Source organism: Hipposideros armiger, unplaced genomic scaffold, assembly GCF_001890085.2.
Source record: "Hipposideros armiger isolate ML-2016 unplaced genomic scaffold, ASM189008v1 scaffold_15, whole genome shotgun sequence".
NCBI lineage: Eukaryota > Metazoa > Chordata > Mammalia > Chiroptera > Hipposideridae > Hipposideros > Hipposideros armiger.
This window is the reverse complement of record NW_017731365.1, coordinates 1,191,643-1,207,211: the sequence shown is the minus strand read 5'-3', so window position 1 is coordinate 1,207,211 and position 15,569 is coordinate 1,191,643. Positions and strand designations below refer to the sequence as shown.

Here is a 15,569-nt window from a genome sequence, read left to right as displayed (position 1 = left end):
TGATGGTGCCAACTTGGGCCAGTGAAGCAACATCCTCCACAACTAGACTGAAGAACAAAAGGACAGCAACTTTTCTGTTCTCCTTTCCCCAATTCCCTAATAAAAATCTTTAAAACAAACAAAAAAAGAAACTATGTGATCAAAAACCTTTTTGTTCCTTGTATACCCAAAACAACATCTAGCTACAAGAATGGAATGCTCTCAGTAAGCAGGGAACATCAATGAGTTTTGCATGCTCCTTGCAAGCTGGTGAATGTACCCTCCACTCTGACATCTGAGAAAATTCTGTGTTAAAATGTCAGCTTTGGGGCTTATTGAATATTTTAATGGCAGTCAGACATCTCCCTGGAATACATATACACATATAATGGAGTTTTATTCCTTCTTGAGTCAAACAATTTACAAAAACAAACAAAAAGATGGTGATGGCAGAAGGGATTAATAAATAAAATGTGGCACATTTTTTAAATGGATGTAAGCAGAATGAGATCAAGCTAGTGGGTTGTTGGAAAAGTCATGATGCATTTTTGCAATGAAAAACATAGAAAAAATATGTCATGACTTTTCCAACAACCCAATATATGTTCTGGCACAGTTTGTTCAGATATATGAACCAGTTCTCAATCTGCAGAAGTTAAACCAAAGCCCTGCTTGCAAAAGAACCTCCTTCAGAGAATATGTTGCTCACAATTGAGATCAACATTATTGTTATTATTCACTTGGCATTGACAGACAAGACCTGTGTTCTATATGAGAGTTCAGCCAAGATACCCGAGATACTACAGTGTATGCAATATGCCCACTAAGTGATATATGACGGAAGCTCATTCAGTGTGACACATCATCAGTACTCAGTAAAGGAGGTGCCAAGGGTCATCTTACAAGCCACTTAGAAAAAGTCATAGCCTGAAGGACGATGATAGTTGTTATTGCTGAAAACTGTGCTTTTCTACAAAAGTCTTACGAGAAGGAACTGGCTTACATCATTGCAAATTAGGGTCCAAACCAGTTACACTATTTGAACATAGTGTAGATGGTGCCATGTTCAACACAGTGGTAGGTCTCAGGCTGTTACTAATGGCATAATGTGTACACTGTGTACAAACTTGTTCATTATCATCTAGATTTCACTGAAGACAAATAAGACAAATGAAACATTCCCCAGCTGGCAAAGATTAAGTTAGTGTTAACTAGGAATTAATGGATCTGGACGAAAGTCACTATAACCAAATGTCTACAACTTCCTGAGGTAAACAGTATCAAAGTGCAAATCTGTCTTCTGTGTCATCATCATACTGATCACTTGGGAAGACATTCTTTGTAGGGTGACTTGACAACACCGAGCCTTAAGAAGCATGTCTTCCATGGCCATTTGATATTGGATTTTTTTCTCTATTCCTCCTAGAGGCACCCTGAAGCCACAAAATGATAAAACTAATCATCCCTTCTTAGCTGACATGGAAGTTATTCACCACAGAATAAATATTACTACATGCTTGCTTTGTGCCAAGCACTGTGCCAAGTGCTGTAAATGTGAGTTGGAAGAATACAGCTCCTGCTTAGTAGATCTATACCCACAAATATAATGCAGGGGCATTCTTGGGAAAGGGCATCCCCGATATTGGTTAAAAGATGTCTGCCCCAAGGTTCATTGCCATTTTATTCCTTTTTTAATCCAGTGGGTATTTTTGCACCTTGGAAGGCGCTGCAAGTGAATGTGTATAATGTTTTAGGCCGAAGTTGGATCAGAGCTGCTTTTACTGATAAAGAATTGTTTAATGGAAGACCTTTTTCCTCCTTGATTGTCACAGGTGCCCAGTGCAACAGCTGAGTCAGAAAAATCTCTAGAATGGTCGGGTTGGGGAGAGGGGCTCATATAATCTTCAGAAACCTGGATCCGGCCACAGGTCCAGTTATTTCAGTGTTTCCTGCCTCTGATATTATATAATGAAGAACTCTTCTTCAAATTCTCACTTCCCCTGCCCCCTTGCACTCTTCAAATTACTGCTGAAGCAGCTGGAGCCAGGGCTGCTGCAGCCTTGAAAGCCCGCCAGAGCAGCTGCTGTCAGAGTGGGAGCAGAGATAGGAGTAAGATTCTAATTTGATCATCTATTTCCCTTCACAATCAAGAAGGGTGAGTGCTGGTTTTTTACCCCCATAAACAGAGTGGAAGTGTTTTTGATACTGTATAGAGGATAGAGGATAGTCTATCTCTGTAAAATATTAAAAAACATAGGTATCACCTATGAGCAGGGCAGTAAACTAACAAATGGAATCCTGGTCTTCTGTCAAACTCTACCACTGTTTTGCTGGGCAACTCTCCTTTTCATTTGAACTTTCCTTAAAAAAGAAGATAATACCAGTACTTCCCTATCGCCAAAGGAGACACAAAGAGTTAAATAAAACTCTGCTGTCTAATCATTGCTTTTTAAAAATTGGCTTCTTGCCATTACTATATTTGCAAACAAACACTTTGTTGGGCAGTACAGAAAGTGAGTCATGGGGGGTGGAAGGCCAGAAGTCCCTAAAGAAGCAAATAGACCAGGAATAACCTGAACAAACATATGCAAATGATCAGTGATTGCAGCTCATACCACGTGATTACTTCCATCACCCCTGGCTGTGACTCAGAAATTTTCTAATGACACTAGCAGTGACTATGACCTCAATCCTGCTCTTGCTGATGGAAATTAACGCAAGGACACCACTGCTGATTAAGTCCCTCTGGAATCTGAGCCACAGCCTATCCTAGTGCCTCCTGTCTGAACAATTCTGATCCCATTTATGGAGGCAAAAGCACACATCCTGAGGGCTGAGGAAGCCTCAGCAGAGTTTGGGTCTCTGCACTAAGGGCCATTTTCCCAACATGGATAAAATGCTTTGGGAGATTTATCTAACAAACAACATATACTAATGATTAATTCATTTTCCCACTTTTATTTATCAAAGGCATATATTTATCTGCCAATCAGAGCATATAATTAGACAGAGGTAATCAGAGTCAACATACAAAAACAGCTAAACCTGTTGCTCTAACCAGTCCATGAAAATTAAATGTAAAGAATAAATGTTAAAATCTTGTTGGGCTTTTTGGAATAAGAAAAGTGGCTTTGGATCTATTCCCATTATGGACTTCTATCTAGATATTAGAGATAGCCTTCAAGGTGCTTGGGAGAGACAGAAAAGTAAACAGTTTTATTATTATGCTAAATGTTATACCAGAGGTATACACCAGGTAATCCAAATGCAGGGAAGACAGAGAATCTAGGAAGATTTGAAAGTGAGTGGAGGGAGAGAAGGACACCTCTCTGGTGTCAGGCAGAACAGGTGGTGGTGAGGATGAGAAGAGAGGAGGAGACTTCAGTTGGGACTAGGTATAAATTATTCTGTGGGTTATTTGCCTTTGAAAAGTCAGCACTGACCCTAGGATGTGACAAATGGGCATGACAAATTAGGTGTCCTGATTTCTGGGACACTTAAGCTCTGTTTTAAGGCTGAGTGACTTTAACAGTGAAATAAGAGACAATTACAGGTAGCTCTATCAGCTGTATCTCTCTCTCTCTCTCTCTCTCTCTCTCTCTCAACACACACACACACACACACACACACACACACACTCACACACACACATATCCACTTATCCACTTATAACTAACTCTTCATCAGTTTTGTATTTGCCAAATCACAGCATGTTGCTTTCCTACTTAAAGTCTTCGACAAGGCAAAGTGCTGAAATTCCAAAAGTAGGTTACAAGAAATGAACCTGAAAAATTGAGAGGCATCAGTTTACCCAGCTGATATGGATATGGATGTGGATAAACACATCTCACTTCTAGACTTTGGTTGATTTTGGAAAACCATCTTGGAAGAGCTGATATGGTGGAACTCCCCTAAAATTGATGTTATCTGTTTTATCTGAAGTTGTAAATTTAGCTATTTCGTTAGGATCAGTATTCATTGGAAAAGACACCATGGTTACCATTTTGCTCTAAACCATGATCTCTCAGCCTCAGGATATTTACAATTTGGGCTGGATAATTCTTTGTTGTGGGAGGCTGTCATCCTATGCATTACAGGATGTTTAGTAGGGTCTCTAGATGCCAACAACACAAGCTCCCAGTTGTAACAGCCCAAAATGTCCCCAGACATTGCCAAATGTCCCTTGGGAGGCAAAATTAACCCTGACTGAGAACCACTGCTCTTAATTAAAGCATACTTTTGAGAGGATATAATCTCTTTGGGCCTAAATTTGGTGTTCATACAAGTAATAAACTACAAATCCAGGCAAAGAGTCCATCCATGGGATCTTCATAATACCAAAAAATCCAATGTGACTCAATTTTTTTGCCTTTTAATTTTTTGCCTTGGGTAGCATATAAATAAAGTCTATGTTATATAAGGGAAAGAACAATAGATTGAGAATGGGAAGAACTTGTTTCTAGTCCTGATTCTACCACTAACTAGTTCTATGAGGTTGGATAAACTGCTTAATCTCTCTGGCCCTTCCTCGGTTTTTTCACTTGTAAACGACAAGTGCTTGAGTGAATTTTCCCTTAGAATTAATGCCACCTTAATAGTTGATACCATGGAATAGAAAAACAGGACTCTTTATCATAGAGTGAAGTTTTACATTAAGCCTCCTAACAACATTTAACTCCATCTCCTTGAGCACAAAATACATTCTTTTGGTGCAACCCAATTCTTTTGAAAGTCCCAGGAAAACTTTGAGATATTAAGTGGCTAGCAACATTACCTGGCCCTGAGGTACGAGTACTACGTTTAACAGCAACAGGATGGCCATAGACATCAACGTGGTGAGTGGGGAAGACATAGCTCATTACACAAACTGTTATTAGAAACTTGGTACTTCAAGTGACATGGTAACAACTACCAACCCTCCCCCTCCTTTCCCTCCCCTCCCCTCCCCCCAACATTATACTTACAAGAGACCGAAATCTTGAATCCTACAACTTTGGATATGGTGGTGGGTTTAAAGCCATGACAGAAAGAAGTAATATTTTGATTACCTTTGTAAACACAGGAGCTGCAATGATAGGTTTTCCATCCAATCCTTGCAAATAATTGGTAGGGCTCCGACACTGTTAGAAGGGAACCAATAATAGATTTATTGTCAATAGGATTATAAGATAAATAAATGATAGATAGATAGATAGATATAACAAATCTACAGGATTTGGTGTGTGAAATTAATCTAAAACCAAGAGTGACATTTTCTAAGCCTATGAATCACAGACTCAAAATTTTATACTAAATAGATTGTATTTCTTTCTAGGTCATGGTGGCCGTAAATAAATGCCACCTGTCCCCACCCCCTCACATATACAGCTATGTAATGAGCTCTAACCCCCCTAAAGAGGTTTCATAGAATTCCTGAGGACCTGCAGATTACAGTTTGAAAACTGCTGGGTTAGAACTAAAATGCGACCCCTCTGTATTACTAAATGGGTTACATAAGTAACTTTAAATTTTAAAAAATGGTTTTAGAGCAATGCATATATCAATAACACATTACAAATGTTTAAATTAGTATGATTTTAAAATATATGCATATATATGTATTCATATATATGCATAAAAATGCCTGGACCTATCTGCTAGGATCTATTAAAAGAAGGTGCCTCTGAGGAGTGGGGACACAGGAGTAGAACCTTGACTAAAGTTTTTACTTAATATACTTCTGTATTTTTTTTAATGTTTTTACAATAAGCATGTATTTGTGTAATCATCATCATCAACTTGAAAGATGAGAGCCTTTAATGTTCCCTAAAAAATAATTTCATGGTTGCTCTATCTTAGAAAGTAGAATTCTTGGCAGCTCCATGAAACCAAGTTTCATGACCTAGAGTGTCCTGGGCCAGTGTGAGAGCTGGCCGCTGATTGTTCTGTAATCAGTGCCTTTCATAAAGCTGGACCTTCAGAGACTAACTTGTAAAGAGTTTCATTCCCTATGAAACTTGCCTATGAAGCTAGAGAATATGTTCCCGAAGCAACAGGAACCACCGACTTACAAAGTGATGATCATGATCACGGAAGTGTATTGCCCAAGATCATTAGGAAGGTGCCCACAGAGATGAACACGACCACGCCATCCAGGATGGTCCTAGGCACAGTGCCTGCCTGTACAGTCCATGGCATTTGACTCTTTTTTTTCTTTTTTAATTACCATGACATTCAGTATTATTTTATATCTGTTTCAGGTGTGTAGCATAGTGATTAGACATTTATGTAATTTATGAAATGATCCCCCTGATTAGTCTAGTCCCAGCTGGCACTATACATAGTTATGACAATATTATTGACTATATTCCCTACGCTGTACTTTACATCCCCATGACTATTTTGCAACTACCAATTCGTACTTCTTAATCCCTTCACATTTTCGCCCAACTCCCCCAACTTGTTTCTCCTCTGGCCATCATCAGTTTGTTCCCTGACTCTATGAGTCTATTTCTGTTTTGCTTATTTGTTTATTTTGTTCTTTAGATTCTACATATAAGTGAGATCATATGGTATTTGTCTTTCTCTGTCCAATTTATTTTGCTTAGCACAATACCCTCTAGGTCCATCCATGTTGTCACAAATGGCCAGATTTCATTATTTTTTATTGCTGAGCAATACTCCACTATGTATTATATGTACCACATCTTCTTTATCCAATCATCTATTGATGGGCATCACTCAGATTCTTGTACCTGCTCAATGGTTAACACACTCGGCTGGACCACCACATGCTGGGCTTGGGGTGCTGCTGAAGGAACGGCTGCAGAAGTAGTGGGAGGGGATGACACCTCATTTAGCTTCTGGATTCTGAGAAGTGATTAAAATATAGATTTATAAAACAGCGATCATTGTGAAAATTCTTTCAGCAAAGCTAGTAATGTCATCCCTGCTTACAGTTAGATGTAATAAAAATCTTCAATCAACAATATTCCACAAATGTTTACTGAGAACTTTGTGCCACACACTTTGTTAAATGTAACCAGGAAGATGATAAGACTGCATTCCTGTCCTTGCGTTAGTTGCTTTTAGCAGAGCTGAGGACTTTAGCATATTCACAACTGAGATTAAAGACAAGTGCTATGAGAGAGCATGTGCATAAGATAATTTTTGAGATTTGTTTTGTTGCCCTCTGTATTTTCCCTCCCCCTCTCATTTCAAGTAAGAGGCCAGGCTTTGTAAATCTTTGCTTCTGGGATTTTGTCATGGCAGAAAGCAGAAATAGCCTGAGTCAATGAGTTATTCAAGTTTACACAAGTTAAATAAATTATTTGAAGGGCAAGAGAGTCAGGATATATTCTTGAGAAGGCTGTAGGGGACATTATTTTAGTTTTGTTGTGGAGAAGAGAGAGAATCTGACAAGAGGGAGAACCTGAGTCAAGACGGGATGACAACCCCTGTGGTTACATGGGTCCCCCAGTTGCTAAAGATATCGGGGTATCCAAGCATGTCAGAAAGCAACAAGGCACTGGACTTGAAGGGACATTGAGGTCTGGGACATGGGCTTCTTCTTCATAACCTGTGGAGAATGATGACCGACGACAGAATGGGCTTCCCTTTTGTTTAGATGTCACTTCTGTCTACCTTAGCTTTCTCATCTCTAAAATGGAGAAATAGTAATTTTTAGCTCATAAGATTTTTGTGAAGGTTAAATAAGGTAACTCATGTATGATGCTTAGAGCAATGTTTAATATCAAACACTATGTGTATCTATATCTATATTCCAGGGATCTTTGCATAATTGTGGAAGGGGAAAAAAAGACACCCAATATTAACTGATTGAATTTTTTCCCAGCCAGACAAGATGAGGGTCTCAGAAGTAGACTTATGTAGTAAGAGGCTATATACAGAGGCTATAGTGGCCCTGAAATATCCATTTTCTTCTTCTACAATAATAGAATCCCTGATTTCTTTATATGGCTACTCCAAATAAAGACTGCATTTCCCAACCTTCATTGAAGATAGATGTGGTCACATGACTTTCTGGTCATGAGATATGAGGGATAGTGATGTATGTGATCTAAGAGAGATGACCGTAGGGCCGGCCAAGTGGCTCAGTTGGTTAAGAGCTCACTCAAGAGTTTGAGCTCTGAGCAACAGCGGTTCAAGTCCAGCCCGAGCTGAGCAGCCGCTGAGCTGCCAACAGGTATCAGGATGGCTCAGCTAAAAAAAAAAAAATTAAATAAATAAAAAAAAATAAATAAAATGTCTACTGTTAAAAAAAAAAAAAAGAGAGAGAGATGACCGTAAAAGTGGGGCAGGGCATGCCCTTTACTTCTTCCAGTTTTAGACTGAGGAGATGAGGCCACACCTTAGAATGAGATGAAGCAGAAAACTAGAAGCAGACTGGAACCTAGTGAAATGTGGAGCCGTCTTGCTGGTCAAATTCATGTTTTTATGTATTGGGTTGTCAGAAAAGTCATGACATATTTTTTCTATGTTTTTCGTTGCAAAAATATGTCATGACTTTTCCGACAACCCAATAAATGAGAAATAAATATCTGTCTTATTTAAGTCATTGTTATTTTGGGTCTCTATGACACACAACTGAAGCTCAATCCTAACTACTATAAGTAGATTTAAAGAAAACAGACAAATGAGGTAGTTCTTGCTTATTTAAGTGTGTATATTAAAATTTAAACCCATTAGGCTTGTAGCCTGTGTTATGAGAGTCTTGAGGAAGAGTGATAAGTGTGCAATGGAGGGGGCAGTTTATTATAGGATTTGAGTGGGTTTTTGAAGAATAAATAGGAGTATGCCAGGCAGAGAAGGAGATAGGGCATTCCTAGCAAAGTGAATAGCTTGAACAAAGCTGTTGTTTGAGTGAGATGGCAGTGGTGCAGAGGGCCTGAGGCGGGGAGTGGAAGAGGGGCCCGGGAAGCCTGGTAGATACTTTACTGAATAAGGCTTTGTACACCACGTCAAGAGTTGTTTTAAATGTTGTTGTTCATTTGTGTTTGATTTGTATTTTAATAAAAATAACAAATTTCAATAAAGATAATAAATTTTTTAAGTCAGAAAAATGATAGAATGATCTTTTAGAGAATAACTGGTTGTATTTGGACACTGTAAAAGAGAAGAAAAGTCTGGAGCACCTGTAAGGAGGTGACTGGCATAACGAGGCAGGAAAGGAGGAGGAACTGAAGAGAAGCCATGAGAATGATAAGGAAGAGAGTTAAAGGGAGAAATCACTTACTCTGGTTATGAATTTTCATATCTGCACAAAAGCTAAAAGCAAATTATCATTCCAAAGTAAGCGCACACAAAGGATTTTGAAAAATAAAACATGATTTCTGCCCTTAAGGAGTAATTACCCTCTGTAGGGGAGGACACAATACACAAACACAGTTAACAATTCTTTAACCAGTTTTCCAAATATCGCTGCTTGTTTCAGGTAGTCTCAAGGAATGGCTATTGTGTCTGTTTCCAGTTTCCATGATTTCTGTCCACAGGCTCCTCTGCCTGAAATACCCTTTCCTCTCTTGTTTGGGGGTGTCCACCTACTGTTCTTTTAAGATTCAGCTCAAGGTCACCAACTCTGTAATGCCTTTCCTTATCTCTTTTCCTCCCCAACTGACAAAGAGTCTTTTGTGCCAAGTCCTTTACACCCTACACATTATTATGTCACAGTCTGTTACACTTTATTAGTCTTACTGTCAATAGGCTTGTTGTACTTCTCTTGCTATATTTGCTATGTATTTCCCTCTACTGCACTGTGAGCCTGGGAAGGCAGGAAGCATCTGATTTTTCTTAGTACCCACAGCATCTAGTGAAGTATCTGGTGTGGAGTAAGTGCTTAGTCAATGACTGTGGAAAGTAATGAATAGCTGGGTATAATTTTGTTCACTGCTTAGTACAATTGTTTAGCAAAATAATTATGACTTGTCCAGATCACTCATATACTAGTATATGTAATTTAGGACCACCAGGTTTTGTGTTCTTGTGAGCACTGTTATTTAGTCAGAAAACATGATTTTTTGGGTAACACTGGGTTGTGTTTTTACCCTGTAGATATAAGTATGATGATATTTCATAAGCGATACCTCATTTTTTAAATATTGGGAATAATAAAATTAATCTGCTAGGCAAGACTTAACTAAGCAAAGGAAGTAGAGCTTTCTCCAACTACCAAAACTTTTTTTTTTTTTGAGGTCACACCCTGGAGCCACCCTCTTCAAGCTCTACTAAACAATGAGCAGATTTCTCAGAATCTGGGGATGCTAAGGCTATCAGATAGAAAATTAAAATTACCTATTCATCTCTTCCTTGTGAGGATCCCCTTCTGAATCCGAAGAAGAAACCCCTGGAAAAAATAAAAACAAGACATGAAAATTTTAAGACCACAATTTCTGAAGCTGGTTCCTAAGCATTTGAAAACCGATACAATTTAAGACCTAGAAATGAACTCAGTGATTCCCTACACTACCACCCACTTTTACAGGTGAGGAAATAGACCCTAAGTAGTTGAAGGACATGGCCAAGGTCACATGGCTAGTTAGTAATAGAGTTCAAATTAACTGGCCCAAATTTCAAGTGTTCTTGTATGTAAAACACCTGCTGATGCCCTTGGACTAACAGAGCTGTCTTTGCAGACATTCTGGGGTGTCCATAAATCCTCTTGCTCTTGGCCTACACAGATTAAATAAAAGAAGGGATTACACTGGATTCCAAACATTGTAAGTGTAGGTGGATGCTCTTCCGTCCAGTCCTAATATTAACAAGCCACGCTTTATCTTAGGAGTGGGGGCGTTTGAAGCTCTGTTGCCACAAATTTTAAAAATCAGCGATCCAATCTCAGCACAGTTAGCAGGGCTTTGATCCGGATTTACTTCTCAAGGCAGTAAATTCCAGGAAGATAAAACAGAGCTAAATTTGGAGGTATTTATTATATTCCAAAAATTTGAGAATGGGAACATACAACACATTTCTAGTCATACATTATTCATTATTATTATTATTCATGCATGTATTCAATAAATGTTCATCAAATACCCACTATGTACTTGGTACTATGTTGGAGACGTAAAGAAGAATGAGACAGTATCAGACTTACAATCTAGTTGGTAAATGGGCATTTATACCATAATAATACAATACTCACATGCTGAAACCAAGGCATACGTAAGATATTATTGTTGATAAAAGTGCTGAAGAATGGTTCCCAGAAAAAAACCAGGGCATGAGATAAATAGAAACAAAAACTTATCATAGCTATATAAAGAACATAAATTTATTTATTCCCTAAAATTAGTCATATATTATAAATTTGGTGCTGATGAAAATGCCTTTCCAAGCCTCCCTAATGATCTCCCTTCTTCTACCCTTGAATCCCTGCGGTAACATTCTCATCCAGGAGCCAGAGCAGTCCTGTTAAAAGCTAAGTCAGATCATGTCGCATCTCTGCTCAGAATCCTCCATAGCTTCCTGTCTTCCTCAGAGTAAAAGCCAAAGTTCTTGTAATGATCCATGCGGACCTTGTAGTGACCTACAAGGGTCTACCTGATCTGCTCACTTGCTTCTTCCCACCTTGAGCCCATCTTGAACTTCTGGCCTCATCTGATCCTTTCTTCCTTGTTCACTCCACCCTGGCCACATTGGCTCATCTCTGTATCTTACAGGCATACTCTCATCTCAGGGCCACTGCACTTGCTGATTTCTCTGCCTAGAGTGCCTTTTCCTTAAAGATCCTTGTGGCTCAACCCTTTATTTCCTCCAGGTCTTCACTTATGTCACTTAGTGAGGTCTTCCCTGATCACCCGAACAAGAATAGCAGCCTGTGCATGCGTGCATGCTTACGCACGCGCGCGCACACACACACACACACACACACACACACACACACACACACACTTCCTATCCCTTCTTCTTGCTTTCTATTTCTTCCATAGTGTTTACATATACTGTGAGATAAGAGGAAAAAATATATACTGGTCTCTGCCCTTAGTTCCAAGCACAGAGCCCCTAAAACCCTTATAATTTCCTAGGTTATGAGCACTTAGGAGTATCTCTTGTTCTAATTTATGTTTGACCCCATCAGTGACACAGGGCTTCTAAAACTTTTGCAAATTCCTAAGTGATAAGAAAACTAGAAGCATCTTTTATTCTAATGAGGCAACTCTGGGTGGGCTCCTCTGTGGTTCATGGATGCGGATTGGTTACCGGAAAGACCGAGTCATGATTAGAAGCTTGGAATTTTCAGCCCCAGTCTCTATTTTCCAGAGAGGGAAAAGGGACAAGAAATGGAGTTAATAATTGATCATGCCTATGTGAGGAACTTAAAATCCCAACAGTGTAAGGGTTGGAGAGCTTCCATGTTGGTGAACACACCCACATTGGGAAGATGACACACCCCAGCTCCACAGGGACAGAGCTGCTGTTCTCAGGACCCCACAAGACCTCTCCGAATGTATCTCTTCATCTAGTTGTTCATCTGTATCCTTTATCATATCCTTTAATAAACTGATAAACGTAAGTAAATGTTTCACTGCATTGTGAGCCACTCTAGCAAATTAATTAAATCTAAGGACGGGGTAGTGGGAACCTCTGATTTGTAGCCAAGTCAGGCAGAAATTGTGGGTAACCTGGGGACCTACTACTTGTATTTGTCATCTGAAGTGGGATGGGAATAATCTTGTAGGACTGAGCCCTTACGTTATTGGATTTGACACTATCTCCAGGTAAATGGTGTAAGAATTGAGTTAAATTGTAGGATATCCAACTGGTTTCACTAAGAATTGCTTGTTGGGATGGGAAACCCTCCACCCCCAACACACACAAATTACAATTGGTGATCAGAACCATTTCATATGCCTATCGTATTTTAATTAATTAATTAATTTCATTTATTTTTCTCTCCATTGTAATGTGAATTCCATCTGCCCATGAACTTACTTAGTGATTTTTGTCTATTTGATTCACTGCCTTTATCTTCACTGCCTAGAAGAGTATTTGGTAGAGTAGGCCTCAGGGAATATTTATTTATTATAATATATGTCTTACTAGTAAATGCCATTCTCCATAAGTATTTACCTTCTATATAAATCTCAGCAGAAGTTGAATCTGTCCCATAGATGTTAGAAGCAAAGCAGGAATAGCGTCCTGTGTCCTCTTCAAAGGCTTCAGCAATGGTCAGCGAGTGCAGATTCCCCGCCTGAACAATATGGATGTCTGGGGAATTTTCAAGCTCCTTGCCTTCACAGTACCACCTGCAAGGAAGGGAATATGGGACATGAATGAAATGTGAGAATTAATAACGTAGGTGAATCCAGATGTTCCCTGAGAAGAAAACTGACAAACCTGGAGTCAGAAAATTAAACAATGCACTATTATGGTCTAATTTGATTGTAACAATGAGAAGAGCTGGCATTATGCAAATCACAGTGACACTTTATTCAGGAAATTAGAAAGTAGTTTCTATTAAGAACGATACAACTGAGGGCCGGCCAAGTGGCTCAGTTGGTTAAGAGCTCGCTCAAGAGTTTGAGCTCTGAGCAACAGTGGTTTGATGCCTGGCCCAAGCTGAGCAGCCGCTGAGCTGCCAACAGGTGGCAGGATGGCTCAGCTTAAAAAAAACAAACACAAAAAAAGAACGATACAACTGAGAAAAGATGGATGAGAAGGCAAATACAGCCAACCATTCAGAGAAAGTTCTTTGAGTGGAATTTGGCTTCTTCTAAAAAGACTTTCAGCTTTCTACAGTATGCATCAAGTAAGTACTACTTTAACTTATTTGGAGAGAAATCTAAGGGCTAGTAAAGATCCATGAAGTCGAGTACATGCATTCTCTACTATGAAATTGCATCTGACCTAGCTCGAGGAAAATTATTTTGTTAGTTACTTGAGTCATCAGAGTAAGTAGGAGAGGTCATATTCTCTCAGGAATGACCCAACACTGGCAAATCACCTAAGTTAAAAATATCTCTATAAGTTATGGTAATTCTATATACTTGGAGTTAGAAGTTTTTGGTATAACATCGATCTTTTGGCCAAAAGATTACACAGAGTAACACATAAATTATGTTTAAAATGCGGAGGTATATTGTAAGAGAAAAAGACAATAAAACTACAGGGAAATACCAATTCTCATATAACAAATGGGCAAAGGTGTAAAAGTTTGACTACTCTCGTACACTACTAGTAGGAATGTAAAATGGTACAGCACCTATGAAAGGAATAAGGCAACATCTGCCAAAATTACAGATGCATTTATCCTTTGACCCAACAATCCCACTTGTGGGAATCTATCACACAGATGCACTTGCATACATACAAAATGACAAATGTATAGGTTACTTATTTAAATAGCAAAAGATTAGAACAACCCAATCACTAAGGGACTGATGAAACAAACTATGGTACAGCCCCGTAATGAAACACTATGCAGCTCTAAAAAGAGAATGAGAAAGATCACTATGTATCGATATGGAAAGAATCCCAAGGTGTATAGTTCAAATTTTAAAGTAAGGTGCAGCATAGTGTATATAGTGTGTTAGCTTTTGTACAAGAATGTGCGTTGTTATGGGTTGAATTACCTCCCCGCAAAGATATATTGATGGCCTAACCCCCAGTACTTGGGAGTATGACCTTATTTGGAAATAAGGTCTTTGCAGATATAATCAAGTTATGATGAAGTTATTAGGTTGGACCCTAATCCAATACGAATGGGGTTCCTTAAGAAGAGGAAAACACCATGTGATGAGAGACACACACAGGAAAAATGACATGTGATGACAGAGGCAGAGATTGGTGATGCAGCTGCAAGCCAAGGTATGCCAAGGATTGACAGCCACCACCAGAAGCTAGAAGAAGCAAGGAAGGAGTTTGTCCAGGGTCTCAGAGGGAGCATTGCCCTGGTGACATTTTGATTTCAGACGTCTAGCCTTCAGAACTGCGAGACATTGCATTTCTGTTGCTTAAGCCAACCAACTTATTGTACTTTGTTATAGTGGCCCTAGGAAATTAACACAGGCAGTAAGAAATAAGATATAGTGATGTTGTTTTCTTTTGCATAAAGAAAACCTAAAAGAATGAAATGAAAATCAAAAGTGGCTACCTATTGGGGGTTAAGTGAAAACAAAATGAATGACGACATGATAGGAGTGAGATGTCTCAGTGCACCCCTTTTTATATTGTTTTCATTGTTTTGAAATAATAATTATTAATTAACCATCATAATAAAAAGTAGTTAAATAGGGAGGTGTTACCACTATTCAATGTCAAATATTAAGAAGTCCTGGCAATTGCTAGTCTTTATTGTAATTTCAGATCTAACCACTCAGTACTTTAATCTCCCATCATCATTTTCCTAAAAAAGATTTTTATTTTTATTTTTTATTATTTTTTAAATCTTTGTGGGGTTTTTTTTAAGATTTTTTTTTAAATTGGGGAATTGGAGGATGGGAACAGCGCTGGGGAATTGGGGAAAGGGGAACAGACATGTTGCTGTCCTTTGTTCTTCAGTCTAGTTGTGGATGACGTTGCTTCACTGGCCCAAGTTGGCACCATCATTGCGCTCTTCCCGGGCGAGGCAGATCAGTCGCTGGCTTCTGGAC

General features: G+C 38.9%; 1 protein-coding gene across 1 annotated transcript in view; it reads right to left on the bottom strand.

Moving 5' to 3' along the window:
- Positions 1 to 15,569, bottom strand: part of MYPN (myopalladin) — an 89,359-nt gene that overhangs the window by 41,505 nt on the left and 32,285 nt on the right. The window contains exons 3-6 of the mRNA XM_019624261.1: positions 13,048 to 13,223; positions 10,270 to 10,321; positions 6,714 to 6,828; positions 5,028 to 5,099 (exon numbers count right to left, since the gene is read on the bottom strand). Of these exons, the coding sequence (XP_019479806.1) occupies positions 5,028 to 5,099; positions 6,714 to 6,828; positions 10,270 to 10,321; positions 13,048 to 13,223 (415 nt within the window). The remainder of the gene's footprint in view (positions 1 to 5,027; positions 5,100 to 6,713; positions 6,829 to 10,269; positions 10,322 to 13,047; positions 13,224 to 15,569) is intronic.